This window comes from Ostrinia nubilalis, chromosome 30 (genome assembly GCF_963855985.1).
Source record: "Ostrinia nubilalis chromosome 30, ilOstNubi1.1, whole genome shotgun sequence".
NCBI classification, from domain to species: Eukaryota; Metazoa; Arthropoda; class Insecta; order Lepidoptera; family Crambidae; genus Ostrinia; species Ostrinia nubilalis.
Window position 1 is genome coordinate 2,595,296 of NC_087117.1, and position 13,674 is coordinate 2,608,969.

Here is a 13,674-nt window from a genome sequence, read left to right on the forward strand (position 1 = left end):
CAAAGACATGAGGGCATCGTCCTAAATCTTCATAATTTTTGAAGAGTTATAGAACCCAAACGCCTTATTCCACGGCAAACGAAAATAAGTAAAGTTGCCGAGTAGACATGAGGGCTTCGCCCTAAATCCGCATAACTATAAAAGGGTCTGAAATTCTATTTTGCACGGCAAAATTAAAGTAATATTGCCGGGAGGACATAAGGGCATCGCCCCAAATCCTCATAATTTTCAAGGGTTATGGAACCCTAATTAAAATGCTTTATTTCATGACAAAAGTAAGCTATTTAAGACCTGCCATGGGTAAAAGGTGGAGACAGAGATCATGAGATTACGCAAAAATTACTCGATTCGTGTCAGTTTGGCTTATTTCATTACTGCCGAGATGATACAAGGGCATCGCCCTAAACCTTCAGAATCTTGAAGGATGTTAATTAATCGGGGCCGCAGCTATGCGCCCTGAATTTTAAGTACCGAACAGTTAACGCCTGGAGAAATTAAATAAACTTAAGCCTTTATGCAGCCTCTGCATAGTAAAGTTACAACTATTGACCTGGTAGTCTTTTAAATAAGGTATACATTCATAGACGCTTGGCGGGTACCACAAAGTACTGAATACTAAAATAAGTATTTGTCTGCTATACATACCTATAGTACACTGACAGACTCATGCAAATGTTCTGACGGCAATTGATTCGCACAGAAAGAGTCGCGACATTCGCGCCCTTACCTATTGGACGACTTCATTCTGGGGTAACTCAGGACCCATCCTTGCTTCGGGGTCAGATATAACCCATGCCCCTATTGTAATAAAAGCACACAAGTCTGGATAATAAACACAATGAAGTCGGTCCTTACCTATATAAAATAAATAAACAAAATAATAACAGTCTTACAAACTAGTAACAGTAAAAGGTGAACTCCATAAATACAAAATGGCCTAACCGAGTCTCGGTTACCAAAAACATACAGATCCAGTCACGTAACGTTACAAATCCTAAAGCATTGGCTCTTCTCATGTTATAACACTACAATTCATGATTTGCGTGAGGCAAAGACAATAACCAAAAGTATAAAGCTTATCTGAGCTTAAAACAAATTGGGCACGCTGCATGGTAACGCATTTCGCAATTGAATTTCACTGTACAACGAAAACAGTGACTTTAGTAAACCGTACTTACTAAATATATATTAAACTGCGTAGGTTTACATACTACAATTTGTTATTTTCTCATTTATACAAGCCATTACATTCGTTGGAGAAAAGATTGCATACCAAAAGTCACACAAGTCTTCAATCTCTTAACTGAACTTTCCGTGTGCCCTATTATAGTGTCAATGACTACGTCTTGTCTACTTAATTTAAGTAAATAAATAAATAATTTATTATTAATGTCATATGACACCATGTCATATTGTTAATTCGACCTTTTGTGCACCTCTGTGGTTCAATAAAAATTGTCGTATGAATATGAACGACTTTTACGAGGAGTTAAAGGGAATAAATCAAAACCTTCAGTCCAAGAAAGTAATTTAACTCTGATTTTTCCAATTATCACTGTGACCTTAGGGTCACACAGAAGTACCTACATAAACATGGTTGGAATTAATTTTGGATAATGTGCCGCACTCTTAAGCTCTTTGCTTGGGGCCGAAAGTCCTTCGCCTACCTACATAGTACAATTTACAAAATTCGTATTTGATGTGATTTAAATCCATCAATTATTATACTGTAACGAAGGTAGTCACAAGCATAATGTTGTGGCACACACAACTGTTTACGAGTTAACTTGTTTTAAGTACAACAGCCTCGTGAAATATTCTAATACCTACCCGACTCGCTAGGTCAATAAAGTAATTTGTCTCTGCTAACTATTGTCACAAAAATTAGTACTTACCTACCTACTGGCAACTTAGGTATGTACACTTCAATGAATCATGAGTGACATTGGCGATGATATAAAACTTAGTGTTACACAAACATCATTACATAAATATTTTTACATAAATATTATTACATCGTGCAAATGAGCGATCGTCCAACGGCATTCAGGGTGATGAAAATAAATCATTCGAAATTAAATCCGATGCCCACCCTAAGGGCCTTGATGAAACCTGATAAGGTTTAGATCGGCTACGAAACTATCATTTAATTCTAGCTGTGCTTGCGACTTCGTTTGCATAACTTTTCCCGCTTTCGCAACATTCTTATTGATGCTCCGCTACTATTGGTGGTAGAATGATGTTATTATGATTTTATACATAGAATTCGTGGTTAAAGGACTCCAACACAAATATAGTTTTTGTGTTGACGCAAACAAACTCTTGTTCAGCCCTATAACATTATTATCATAATTGTAATTACAATAATACATAATTACATATTAAGATTGCTCTGAATTAAGCTGGTTGACTAACCGTCAATAAGCTGATCTAGCTGACAAGTTATCACTGTTAGTCCTAAAGATAATGGTCGCACAGTCTTACCACAGCACCGACGTTTGTAAACCGCAAAGTTTACTAAGTTTGTACTAGGAAAGTCTGTATTATTATAAATTTTATCAATTCCGACTCAAACTTCGCTATCCCTAGCGAACAGCGATAACGCGGAATACTCAGGCAATACAAAAGTATCGTACCTATACATAGCTGGCTAGCTATTGTCACCTATTCATTACACCGTCCACCTAGGCTACGGTCCTGTAAAGGTTTATAAATATTAAAATCGGAGCTGATACCTAAATGTGGGAAATGTTGGAGATCATCAAACGCCCGCTATCGGCAAGCGACCTTAACTGTACCAGTGAATATTCTTATCCATACCTAATAATTATTCACTCCTACCGAAGCTTAGTAAATTCATCCAACGGTCTGATACTGTGAGTGAGGGTGGACGTAGCTTTTGCGCCTTTTACATGACGTAAAGTAACCGATAGTTCATTATTACATAGTTGTTAATAAACGATGCATTAGACGTGAATTTACGGAGATGCAGATGCAGGTTGCGTTCTGTAAAATATTATAATGTACCTACACACAGTACATTACCACTCAGTAGACAGATAAGCTAAAGTTCTAACTAATTCATAACATTTCTCACTGATCAATGTCTTATTCTTAAATTGATCACATTGGCGATTACACAGCGCCACCAGGAGATAATAGACACGTCTCTCATTATAAAGGCTTCGAATAACGGTACAGTACTGTTTAATAGCGACGTTTTACCTGAAAATAAAACGTTTATTAAACATACTTACCTTATTCGAAGCCTACTTTTTAAATCTACCTGGTGTCATAAAACACAATGGCGAGAATATCGAAACCTAGTTTCGAGCTACCGTTGGTGGCGCTAGTGTCGTTAATTGAGGCGTGCTTAGGCGGTGGGGGACCGGAGCGGAAGTCACGTGGGCAGATTATACGTCAAAACTAGTACTCAAACAGGAAAAGACAGACACTACTCTCATTATAAAGGCTTCGAATAAGGTAAGTATGTTTAATAAACGTTTTATTTTCAGGTAAAACGTCGCTATTATTTAATTTCAAATTGCATTATTAATACTACGGTTGTATCTTTTCAAAGAAAATTGTATTTTAAAGTCATAATACGTGGATTAGTCCGCACTAGTCGCGTCAAATATGGTAAATTACTACGTACTAGGTGGAATAGGTATTTGGATCAAGTATTAATAAATACACCTAGTATCAAATTTACCTAGTATAACCCATCTCTACAAAAAAACAAACAGGACTGGAGACTGACAGTTTACTTTTTAACTTTTTGTGCGTTTCGTTTAACACCTTTTGCGCGGTAGTTTTAAATAGGTTGACTGTAAAATATTTTTTAAATGAAAATGTCAGTGTAAGTATCTGCCAAATTCGCTAGGAAAAGGAAAGTTTTCTTGAAAGATTTTTCAGTTTATTTATTTTAAAAGTGCATGATGACTACAGACAAGAAGAAAGATCCGAATTGTGGAGATCTTATTCGACCACAACCTAATATTACAGTAAATAAAGGTAAGTTAAGAAGATACCTACCCAATCAAAAAAAACTGTGAAAAGAATCGGTGGTGGTTCAGGCGCGAAAATAGTAAGCCTAGTAGACGCAGCAGACCTCGTCAGAGTAAATATATTCTTTGACGCAGACCAACGAATTTTAGTTGGCCGACAGTTTGGTCGGGCTGTTAATCAGTATGGAGATGTATGAAAGTGCGCACATTACCAGGCCTCCGTCACTCGCCTATGCCGGCCGAGGTATTTACCTACAGCGCGCGACAACTTCAAGTTGCAAATCAGTCATGGCCGCCACGCGCCTGTGTACACACGCGTACCTATACTCGCTCAGTCGATCATCGTCGCAATCAAGGTTTATTGTTCCAACTGCACTGTTATTCGTCTTTATAATGGAAAATCGTATATTTAGAAATAATAATTAACTGTAGTAATTTAAATAATTAAAAATGTCAGCATTTTTTTTAAATAATTTTGAAATACTTATGGCAAAAAGCTATAGCAAAAACATTATTTTAGCTAATAAAACATTAACTTTACTTCACCGTGTCTATTTTCCGACACTACACCTTTTAAAACTGTTTGTCCAATTTCGAATTATCGCAACACTGAAGTTTATTAATAGGTACTTTGGAGATGGTACGAAATACAAACACCACTAGATTAACGTTTACTAATCGTAAATACAATAATTGCTTCTTAAAATTAAGTTTTGATTTATTTTACTTTGCTTAAACAACCCTGACGCTTGAGCTGCGAGGTCGATCAATTCTGATCACAAAAAAATTGCGCTCTTGTGAGCGTAGTAGTAAGGTGCGATTTCGAATGCACCAGGTTCGTTGGAAATTTTGATTATTATTATTACCGTTAAAATGTCCGCATCTGATCCTGATCAAGGGAGTGCAATTTCTGTTGCTACTATTATGTATTCTGTGACATTACCTATTATTACCGATTTGGTATCGGCCGACTCTCATACAAATTACAATCGGGCCCAACTATCGGCCAACTAAAAGTCGGTAGTCTGCGCCTACAAAATTTCGTATTTAAATTAGAATTTTGATTTTATAACAGAAATTGCCGAAGAAATCGGACGCAACTACCGCACCTTACCGATATTTGAAAAAGGCTTATTCGAGTACACGTATATCAAACATTACTCGCTTCAGAAGAATGAGTATTTGAAGTGCCACTGGGCGAAATATAAAAGGAATTTTGAGGAACGCGTCTTTGCGCCCTTTCAGTTTCTTGATATACGGTTAGTGGTTTAAATCCTGCATATACAGTAGAATCCCGATTATCCGGATCAATTAAAACCAGAGGTGTTCCGGATAATCGAAAATCCGGATAATCGATTTCAAAGTAAAATCAAACAATAATTAACTTTTTACAATAGAAAAGGTTTTCAATACATCATTTTAGAGTCTAAAAATCTAAATTTTAGACCATTGGTCATCCATTTCGTTTAACAATGAACTAAGATGACGTCCGTACCATGTTACGGTGGCGGCGCCTTCCGTTTGTATGGGTCCAGATCCTAAATCGCTAATTAGAAACCGTGAAGGATGAGTCCGGATAATCGGATATCCGGATAATCGAAGTCCGGATAATCGAGATTCTACTGTACGGGAGACGAAAAGAGGATTGGTTGATTCCTCCTACAACCTGCTGATCGAGTTAACTGCGCATCTCGCTGAAATGTGACTCTTCCTTGCACCCGGGTGGGTCATAGAGGAATTAACGACTAATTCCTCTATGGGGTGGGTGCAGCATACTTCCCCTCCCCGCATTCGCCCCGTCCGTAACAGAACGTCGATGTGACGTCACGGCTGCCAGGTGCGCAGTTAACTTGATCGGGTTGTTGTAACTATACCTAATTAAATAGCCACAAAGCACACATGAACTCAGGTACAAATTCCCAGGGCCGGATTAACCATCTCGGGGCCCCTAGGCACAGCTCGTTTCGGGCCCTCCCACAAAACCGCAATTTGGAAATTTTTACTGTCTACCTTACGAAATAGAATAAAGGTACCATCATCATCAACAACAGACTTCAGTCATCACATTGCAAAGGTATACCTACGCCTTCCTTCAAGTGAAAAGACTTTCGCCACTATCTGGTAGGTACAGCACGAAGTATCGGAGTCATTTAAAAATGAAACAAAGAATAGGAAAATCTTGCATATCTATACTAATTATTATAAATGCGAAAGTAACTCTGTCTGTCTGTCTCTCTTTCACGCCTAAACCACTGAACCGATTTTGATTAAATTTGGCATAGAGATAGTTTGAGTCGCGCGCGCGCGATAAAGTTTTTCTGTGACAGACAAAATTCCACGCGGGCGAAGCCGCGGGCGGAAAGCTAATATTTTTATAAAACTAACATAAACATTAAAAAATAAAAATGTACATAAAGTCATGTAAACCAAAGCAGTAATGCCAACTAGGCCAGTAGAATAATAAGGCTGAGTTGCACCATCTTATTTTTACTTTGACAAACGTCAAAAATCTGTCAAATTCCATACAAAAATTTTGGAATTGTTACGCTTAAAATAAGGTGGTGCAACTCAGCCTTAAACATGAAAATCAATCAAATCGGAAATAATTCCTACAAAAGTTTTTCTTGTTTTAACTAGCTTTTGCCCGCGGCTTCACCCGCGTGAAATTTCATTTGTCACAGATCGTCATAAATTATAGCCTATAATGTTATTCTGGGTTATAAACAATAATACTGTAAAGTTTCATAAAAATCTGTTCAGTAGTTTTTGCGTGGAAGAGTAACAAACATTCAGACATCCAAACTTTCGCATTTATAATATCATAAATTATAGCCTATAATGTTATTCTGGGTTATAAACAATAATACTGTAAAGTTTCATAAAAATCTGTTCAGTAGTTTTTGCGTGGAAGAGTAACAAACATTCAGACATCCAAACTTTCGCATTTATAATATTAGTAGACTGGTTTCATTTCTTGCTCTTTAAGACTATCCTAGGTTTTCGACTTCGACGGAGTTGTGCTTAAGTGGTGGGGGCCCCCGAAAGGGGGTGCAGTAGGGTGCAAGGAAGAGGGGCAGCCATAGTAGATAACACAGAGTCGTTCAGAAGAGTGCAGAGAAGATGTGCAGCAACCGTAGTTAAGGATGAAGGAGGAACAAGGATAGGTAAATCCAACTCGTGAGGCATAACAGGGATACGCTGGTTAAGGCGGCCCTTTTCAAGGTTTGGGACCCTGCGGGTATAAATTTTCTACTTTGTCGAAGATAAGCACGAGAACAGTTTGTCCAAAACATATATGTATTTGTCTTATTAAATGCAGGATTGAATGTCCTTCAACCGTCATGAAGATCAGTTTTCGATACAGTAAGTCCTTTACGCGGTATAACAGTAAAACCGCAAAAATGGCCCTTTCGAGGGGCCCCACCACTTAAGCACAACTCCGCCGAAGTCGAAAACCTAGGATAGTATTAATGGGCAACAAATGAAGCCATTAAAACAATAAAATCTTTTGTAGGAATTATTTCCGATTTAAAATCTAATTCTATGGCCTAAACGTTACGAAAATAAATTAACTTCCACAATATCGAAATATTATGAATGTGTAAACCAAAATAAGGCGAAGTTTTGAGGTGGTTTGAGTTTTATTGCATAAAAATAATCTTTAACGTATGTTTTTTTTTTATTTTTTTAATCGGGAGTGCTGGGCCCCTGGTCATAGTGGGCCCCTAGGCACTGGCCTAAAGTGCCTTATGGATAATACGGCACTGCAAATTCCAACCGGTCGATCTGGAAATAATTGGGGGAGAACTATGTTCATTGTTTAGCAGTGAATCTCTTCAAGATTTGAAAAGGACAGTACTAACAAAGAATATAAGGGATCTTGAGGGGTTGTAATGTATATTATACGAGTACATACGTAGCAAAAAAAGCTTCTAAACGGTCGATCTGGACATCATTGGGGGAGGCCTATGTTCATTGTTTAGCAGTGAATCTGTTCAAGATTTGAAAAGGACAGTACTAACAAAGAATATCAGGGATCTTGAGGGGATGTAATTCTTCCTACTTACTGTACGATGTACGGAGATGTAGCTATAGTTTTTTTTTTCCTATAAAATGGACAACACGCATAAGTTGTAATATTAAGTTAAATTATGATTTAATTTAAAGTTTAGATCACATACATTACACTAGTCTTTATTTCACCTCAATCCATCCAGTATTACCGAAGATAGAGCCTCGAGAAGTTTACGGACCTTTTTAAATTTTCAAAAATTTTCAATATTCGCGCGCGTCACAACATGATTTTTCAGCCCCCGCACGTTAACCCATTTACCACTTTTTGTCTTTTTCCAAATAAAATAAAATTTTACCCAACTGACAACTGTCGTTAGTTGTCATCGTTCAATCACATTTCAAACCCAAAAGTAACCATTATTATGCCACCTATTGCCAATTTTGTGCACTATTAAGCCATTTTTACATTTATTTATGCGCTATAGATGCTAAGAGCGGATTATACGAAACTCCACCCCTAATGGAGTAAAACAAGGTCCACGCGTACGAAGTCGCGGATGCAAAAGTTTGGATGTCTGGATGTTTAAAGTAAAGTAAAGTCATGTTTATTTCTCACCAACATAACAGATAAATATTATGATATTTATAATAACAAACAATTAGGAAAATTAAAAAGTAAGAATATTAGAGACGTTGGTGGGTTGATACCTGAACTAGGAAGATTCCTGTGTCTCAGGTTTGTTACTCTTTCACGCAAAAAGTACACAACAGATTTTGTTGAAACTGTACAATATTATTGTTTGTAATCCAGATTACCATATAGGCTATAATTTATGCCGATCTGTGACACTGAATTTCACGCGGGTGAAGCCGCAGACATAAGCTAGTCGTGAAATAAATAGGAAAGTTTAAGGATCTGAAACGTGGTCGCTTACTATGGGCCTCATAAGAAGGCTCAAGGTCACCCAAAGGGCGATGGAGCGGGCTATGCTCGGAGTTTCCCTGCGTGATCGAATCAGAAATGAGGAGATCCGCAGTCTCCTGACCAACCTGACTCCAAAGTGACCGACATAGCACGCAGAATTGCTAAAATCAAGTGGCAGTGGGCGGCACATAGCTCGTAGAGACGATGGCCATTGGGGCAGAAAATTTCTTGAGTGGCGTGGCGACCACGGGCTGGAAGACGTAGCGTGGATAGGCCTCCTACTAGGTGGACCGACGATCTGGTAAAGGTCGCGGGAAGAACCTGAATGCGGGCAGCGCAGGACTGTTCATTGTGAAAAACCTATGGAAAACCCAAAGGGCTCTCGCCTTTGTCCAGCAGTGGACGTCATTTGGAGACGAAATAGGAAAGAATGTAACTATCAAAACTTTCTCTAATGCAGCATTTTTCCAATTTCTCAACGAGCGGCAATCACACTTAACTAGGTAACTAACAGACTAACAGAGAGCATAGCGAAATCTATTTAAACACCAATTTTCAAAACTCCCAGAACACTTTCCAGGTAACCACGTTAATTTGTACCAAACGACTGGACTATAATTTAACTGAAATAAAAATTTGGGTACCTACATCTTCTCAAAAACAAAAAAAACTGATGCTAAAAGGGTTAAGTGACATTTTGACATTTGTAGAGGGGCTTGTAGAAGGGGAGGCTATGGTGCTGAATGTGGATTAACTCGAGTGTCATAGTAACATTAGGTTGCTAAGCTTGATCAGATGATAAAAAGAAAAATATTTTATTCAATGTATAGTCTGGTCATAAGTTCTGTCATATGATAATAACTTTTGAATATTGAATGAAAGTCTCAAAAACATTTTTTACTGAATTAGAAATAGAAAGAAAAAATGTGCGATAGTTTGAATTTTATTGTATGAGTGGACGCATAATGAAGTCCGAACTGCAGTTGCCACACTGCATTGGTGCGGCTACGCGCCAAAGCACCATTTTAGTCGCGCTGAAAAATTTTAGTTCATCTTTTCATTAAATGATAGGTGTCTATGACAGACAGCTACACATCACTATCGGTCGATCTAATTCGGTCCGCGCGCGCGTTCACTCTTCCATTCACTGTATCCCCCTCTCGCCTATCCGCCACCGAACCGGCTTGACGTGCCGGCCGGCACGTTAACTCCAATTTCAATGTAATATTATTGTCTAAAGTACAATAAATTCTCAAAAGTAAATAATGTATTTCTAATGTTTGAATGTCATTGTCGGCCGTTTGGTGTAGTGGTTCGAAACGTACTACTATTCCGGAGATAGCGGGTTCGATTCCCACACAGTACAAACATTTGTGTGCATGAACATATTTGTTTGTATTGGACTGGGTGTTTTCTATGTATAAATGTATGTATTTACAAAAAAAAGTATTTAAGTATGCAGTTTATATCCGTTGTCTAGTACCCATAGTACAAGCTTTGCTTAGTTTGGGACTAGAAGCGCAGTGTAAAATGTCCAAGAATATTAATTTATATTTATTAATTAGTTCTGCGTGAACACAGTGAACAATAGGTACAATGAAGTTTTAATTGTAAAAAATCAAAAATAAAAGTAGTTACCCTCTCACGGATAGGGAGACCTAGTAGTAGTAGCGTTAAAAGCAGTGAAGGCGAGAAGTTCTCGCCTTCACTGCTTTTAACGATTCTCGCCGAGAACCCAAAGAATCCTATGTTTTATAACTGTTTGCCCTGGAGGTAGTCTACAGCAGAAACAGGGTGAAATTAAAACCAGACATCGTTCAGATGTGCGTTCAAATTCAAAAGACCAGAGATTTTAAAAAAATCCACGTTTTGTTTAAACGGTAAGCGAAAAAAAAGTGACTTGAAAATGAAATACAGAATAATAAGGTATGGTAAATGACAAGTTTTTATCAATGAAGAAGCAGAAGTTCAATTTCATAATATGTCCTCCATCTAGGCTAGTTTCCGTCGTCACTCAAGGTTTGACTGCGTCTCAAATTTGGGCTTAATTGAGGTATTTTTTGGGTGAGAGGCATAAGAACTAATGCCGTTTTATATCAAAAATTCATACTTAGAGGTACTCAACTAGGTACAAAGTATTTCCTTGTATGTTAGTCTGCCACACTTTAGTAAGTCCCAAAATCCCCGCTTCGGCTCCCCTACTAACCATTCTAACCATTGTACACAGATAATATCTTACATGCAGCTTTTCATGTTACTACGTCACATTTTCAAAATCCGCGCGGAAAATCGCTCCAAGCGGAAGAGCGCACTTTGAGCTTGAATATTTCAGTCATTTTTAAAGATATCAAAAAAGTAAAAATACAGTATTCATCCTAATTTTTTGTAGTTTTTTTTTGCATCTTCAACAAAAATTGTGCGCCATGTCCATTATACAAACTTACTTTTGTGTCCATACTTACTGAAGGCGTTCTTGTGATAGCTGATTTCTTCTCCAGGGACTACCACTTCTACAACTGCAAGAATCGCCTCATACCAGCGCTGTCTATCCATACAAAGACTGAATTCCGTCGCACTCTGAAACCGGGTCCGGGCGTCGACCGGCTTGGCCAAATGCCGATACCCCAAGAGCTGCACATGAAACGCGGCGAAAAAAAAATAGAGAAGAAAAAAAGGAGGTCGTCGGCGAAAGGGAAGGGAGATGATAAGAAAGAGAAGGATGATGGTAAGAAGGAGAAGGAAGATGAAAAAAAAGAAAAGGATGATGACAAGAAAGAGAAGGCTGACGATAAGAAACCCAAATAAGTAGGTCGAATCTATGAACTTTGGTCGTTATGGCCATTTGACCTTGACCTTAACCATGACCATGTGCAAAAATGCATGATTTACAAAAATCTTGTCTAATTTACCAATTAGCTATTAATATTTAGTTATTTAATTTGTGTTAGTGTAGCTTATCTTTTTAAGAATTGTTTTGATTTGTTTTAGTTTTATTTTAAGCCTTTGTTGTTGTCTTACATTGTAATTTAGAGTTCCTATTTGAACCAATAAATTTTTTTTTTTTTAATTTTGTGAATTTTATTTATAAGTAAGGTGACTTACGATTAATAAAACAGTTGCGTTGCTATATTTTTTTTTATTAACAAATAAATAAAAAATAAATAAGTACAACTCCTGTCTTGTGCGTAGATATGAAAGTCCGCCACATCAAACATAGAGTTATAACTCTATGACATCAAAGTACCTATTCCTAAGTAGGTACCTACTACTACAATTTACAAAGTGCACTAGGTACAATCACAATTCCATAAGTATGCCAAAGAAAATCCGGTTTTGAATTTGCTGGCAAGAAAATTTAGGTATAATCATTCGGACGGCTTATTCTGCAATTCCTCAACAGCAGTCGAAGAATTTCCATTTCCATGCGATTCTTTCATGTGTTTCCTAAACTCTATCTTACTAGGGAACCCTACCCAGCAAGTCGCACAAGCGAATTTCCAATCTGGGTTATGTACTCGCATGTGAGCTTTCACATTTTTTTCATACTTGTAAGTTTTATTACATAAAGGACAGGGGTAATTCCGTTCTTCCGTGTGCATCGCCATATGCTTCTTCAACTGCCCTCTATCGCCAAAAGGTTTCTTACAAACTTCGCACGATATGCTCTGTATGTGGTACTTCAATTTGTGCCCCGCCAAAGCTTTTCTCGTTTTAAATACAGAGTTACACGTTTCACAAACATATTCGAAAGATATCCCATGATTCTCACTCATATGCCTCATTTTTTCGTAATGATGAGTGAATCTGGCAGAGCAGTGCTGGCAGTTGTATATGTTGAGAATTTTGTTAGGTTGTCCGTGCATCCTTTCGTTGTGGTACTTAAATTTAGCAGGGCTTTCGAAGGAGATTTTACATTTATCGCAGTGGAACTTCCCTCGGAGATGGATCTCTTTATGCTGGACAAGCCTCTGGTGTGTTATGAAGCCTTTGCCACACCACTCGCATATAGCGTTGTTGAAATGGACGTTGATGTGTTTGTTCAAGAGGAAGAAGCTAGTGAACGTTTGCGTACACAAATGGCAAGATAGGACACCGTCTTTTGTCTTCAAACTGTACACCATCATGCCGTTACCAGAGTCATTGTTGAACTTCGTAGCGTGCTCGTGTACTAAGTGCTTTCTGATATCGTCTACGTTGGAGAAAGGGTTATCACACAGCTTGCATTTTAATTCGGAGATGTCCACTTTGATGGTCTTCTTCCCTTTCTTTAGTAGCCCTTTAAGCATATCATTGAGATCAGGAACTGGGTGGTGGTTTGTGTGTTCTAATAGCGTGTCCAGTTCAGGGTGTACTTCGTTGCAGTAGAAACACTTGAAGCGGAGAGGGAAAGACATGTACGTGAAGGGCCTTAACGTAGTCTTCTGGAGTAGGGTGGCAGCGTTCTCTCGCTCCATGAGAGTCATGGACCATATACTCGTCGATGGCAGCAATTTTGCTGGCGCTGAAAAGATATAATTGTTAGTAAATTGACATTTTACCCAAGCACTTGGCTTCAAATTGAACTTATTCCAAAAATCAACCACGATCAATTTACTGCTAAACTATTTGTTTAGGTAAATAGGTAGATGTAGTAAGACATTGGGTCAATGTTTCTGGCGAATCACGTAGAAGTCATGGAACCTACCTACAACGATTTTTTGCATAAAGTAAAGCAGGTCTCACTCAGTT

The 13,674-nt window shown here is 38.0% G+C and overlaps 1 protein-coding gene across 1 annotated transcript in view; it reads right to left on the bottom strand.

Moving 5' to 3' along the window:
• Positions 1 to 12,186: 12,186 nt before the first annotated feature.
• The window catches only part of LOC135086110 (gastrula zinc finger protein XlCGF57.1-like), a 63,999-nt gene continuing 62,511 nt past the window's right edge, over positions 12,187 to 13,674 (bottom strand). The window contains exon 5 of the mRNA XM_063980896.1: positions 12,187 to 13,447. Coding sequence (XP_063836966.1) covers positions 12,312 to 13,447 — 1,136 coding nt within the window. The 3' untranslated portion in view covers positions 12,187 to 12,311. The remainder of the gene's footprint in view (positions 13,448 to 13,674) is intronic.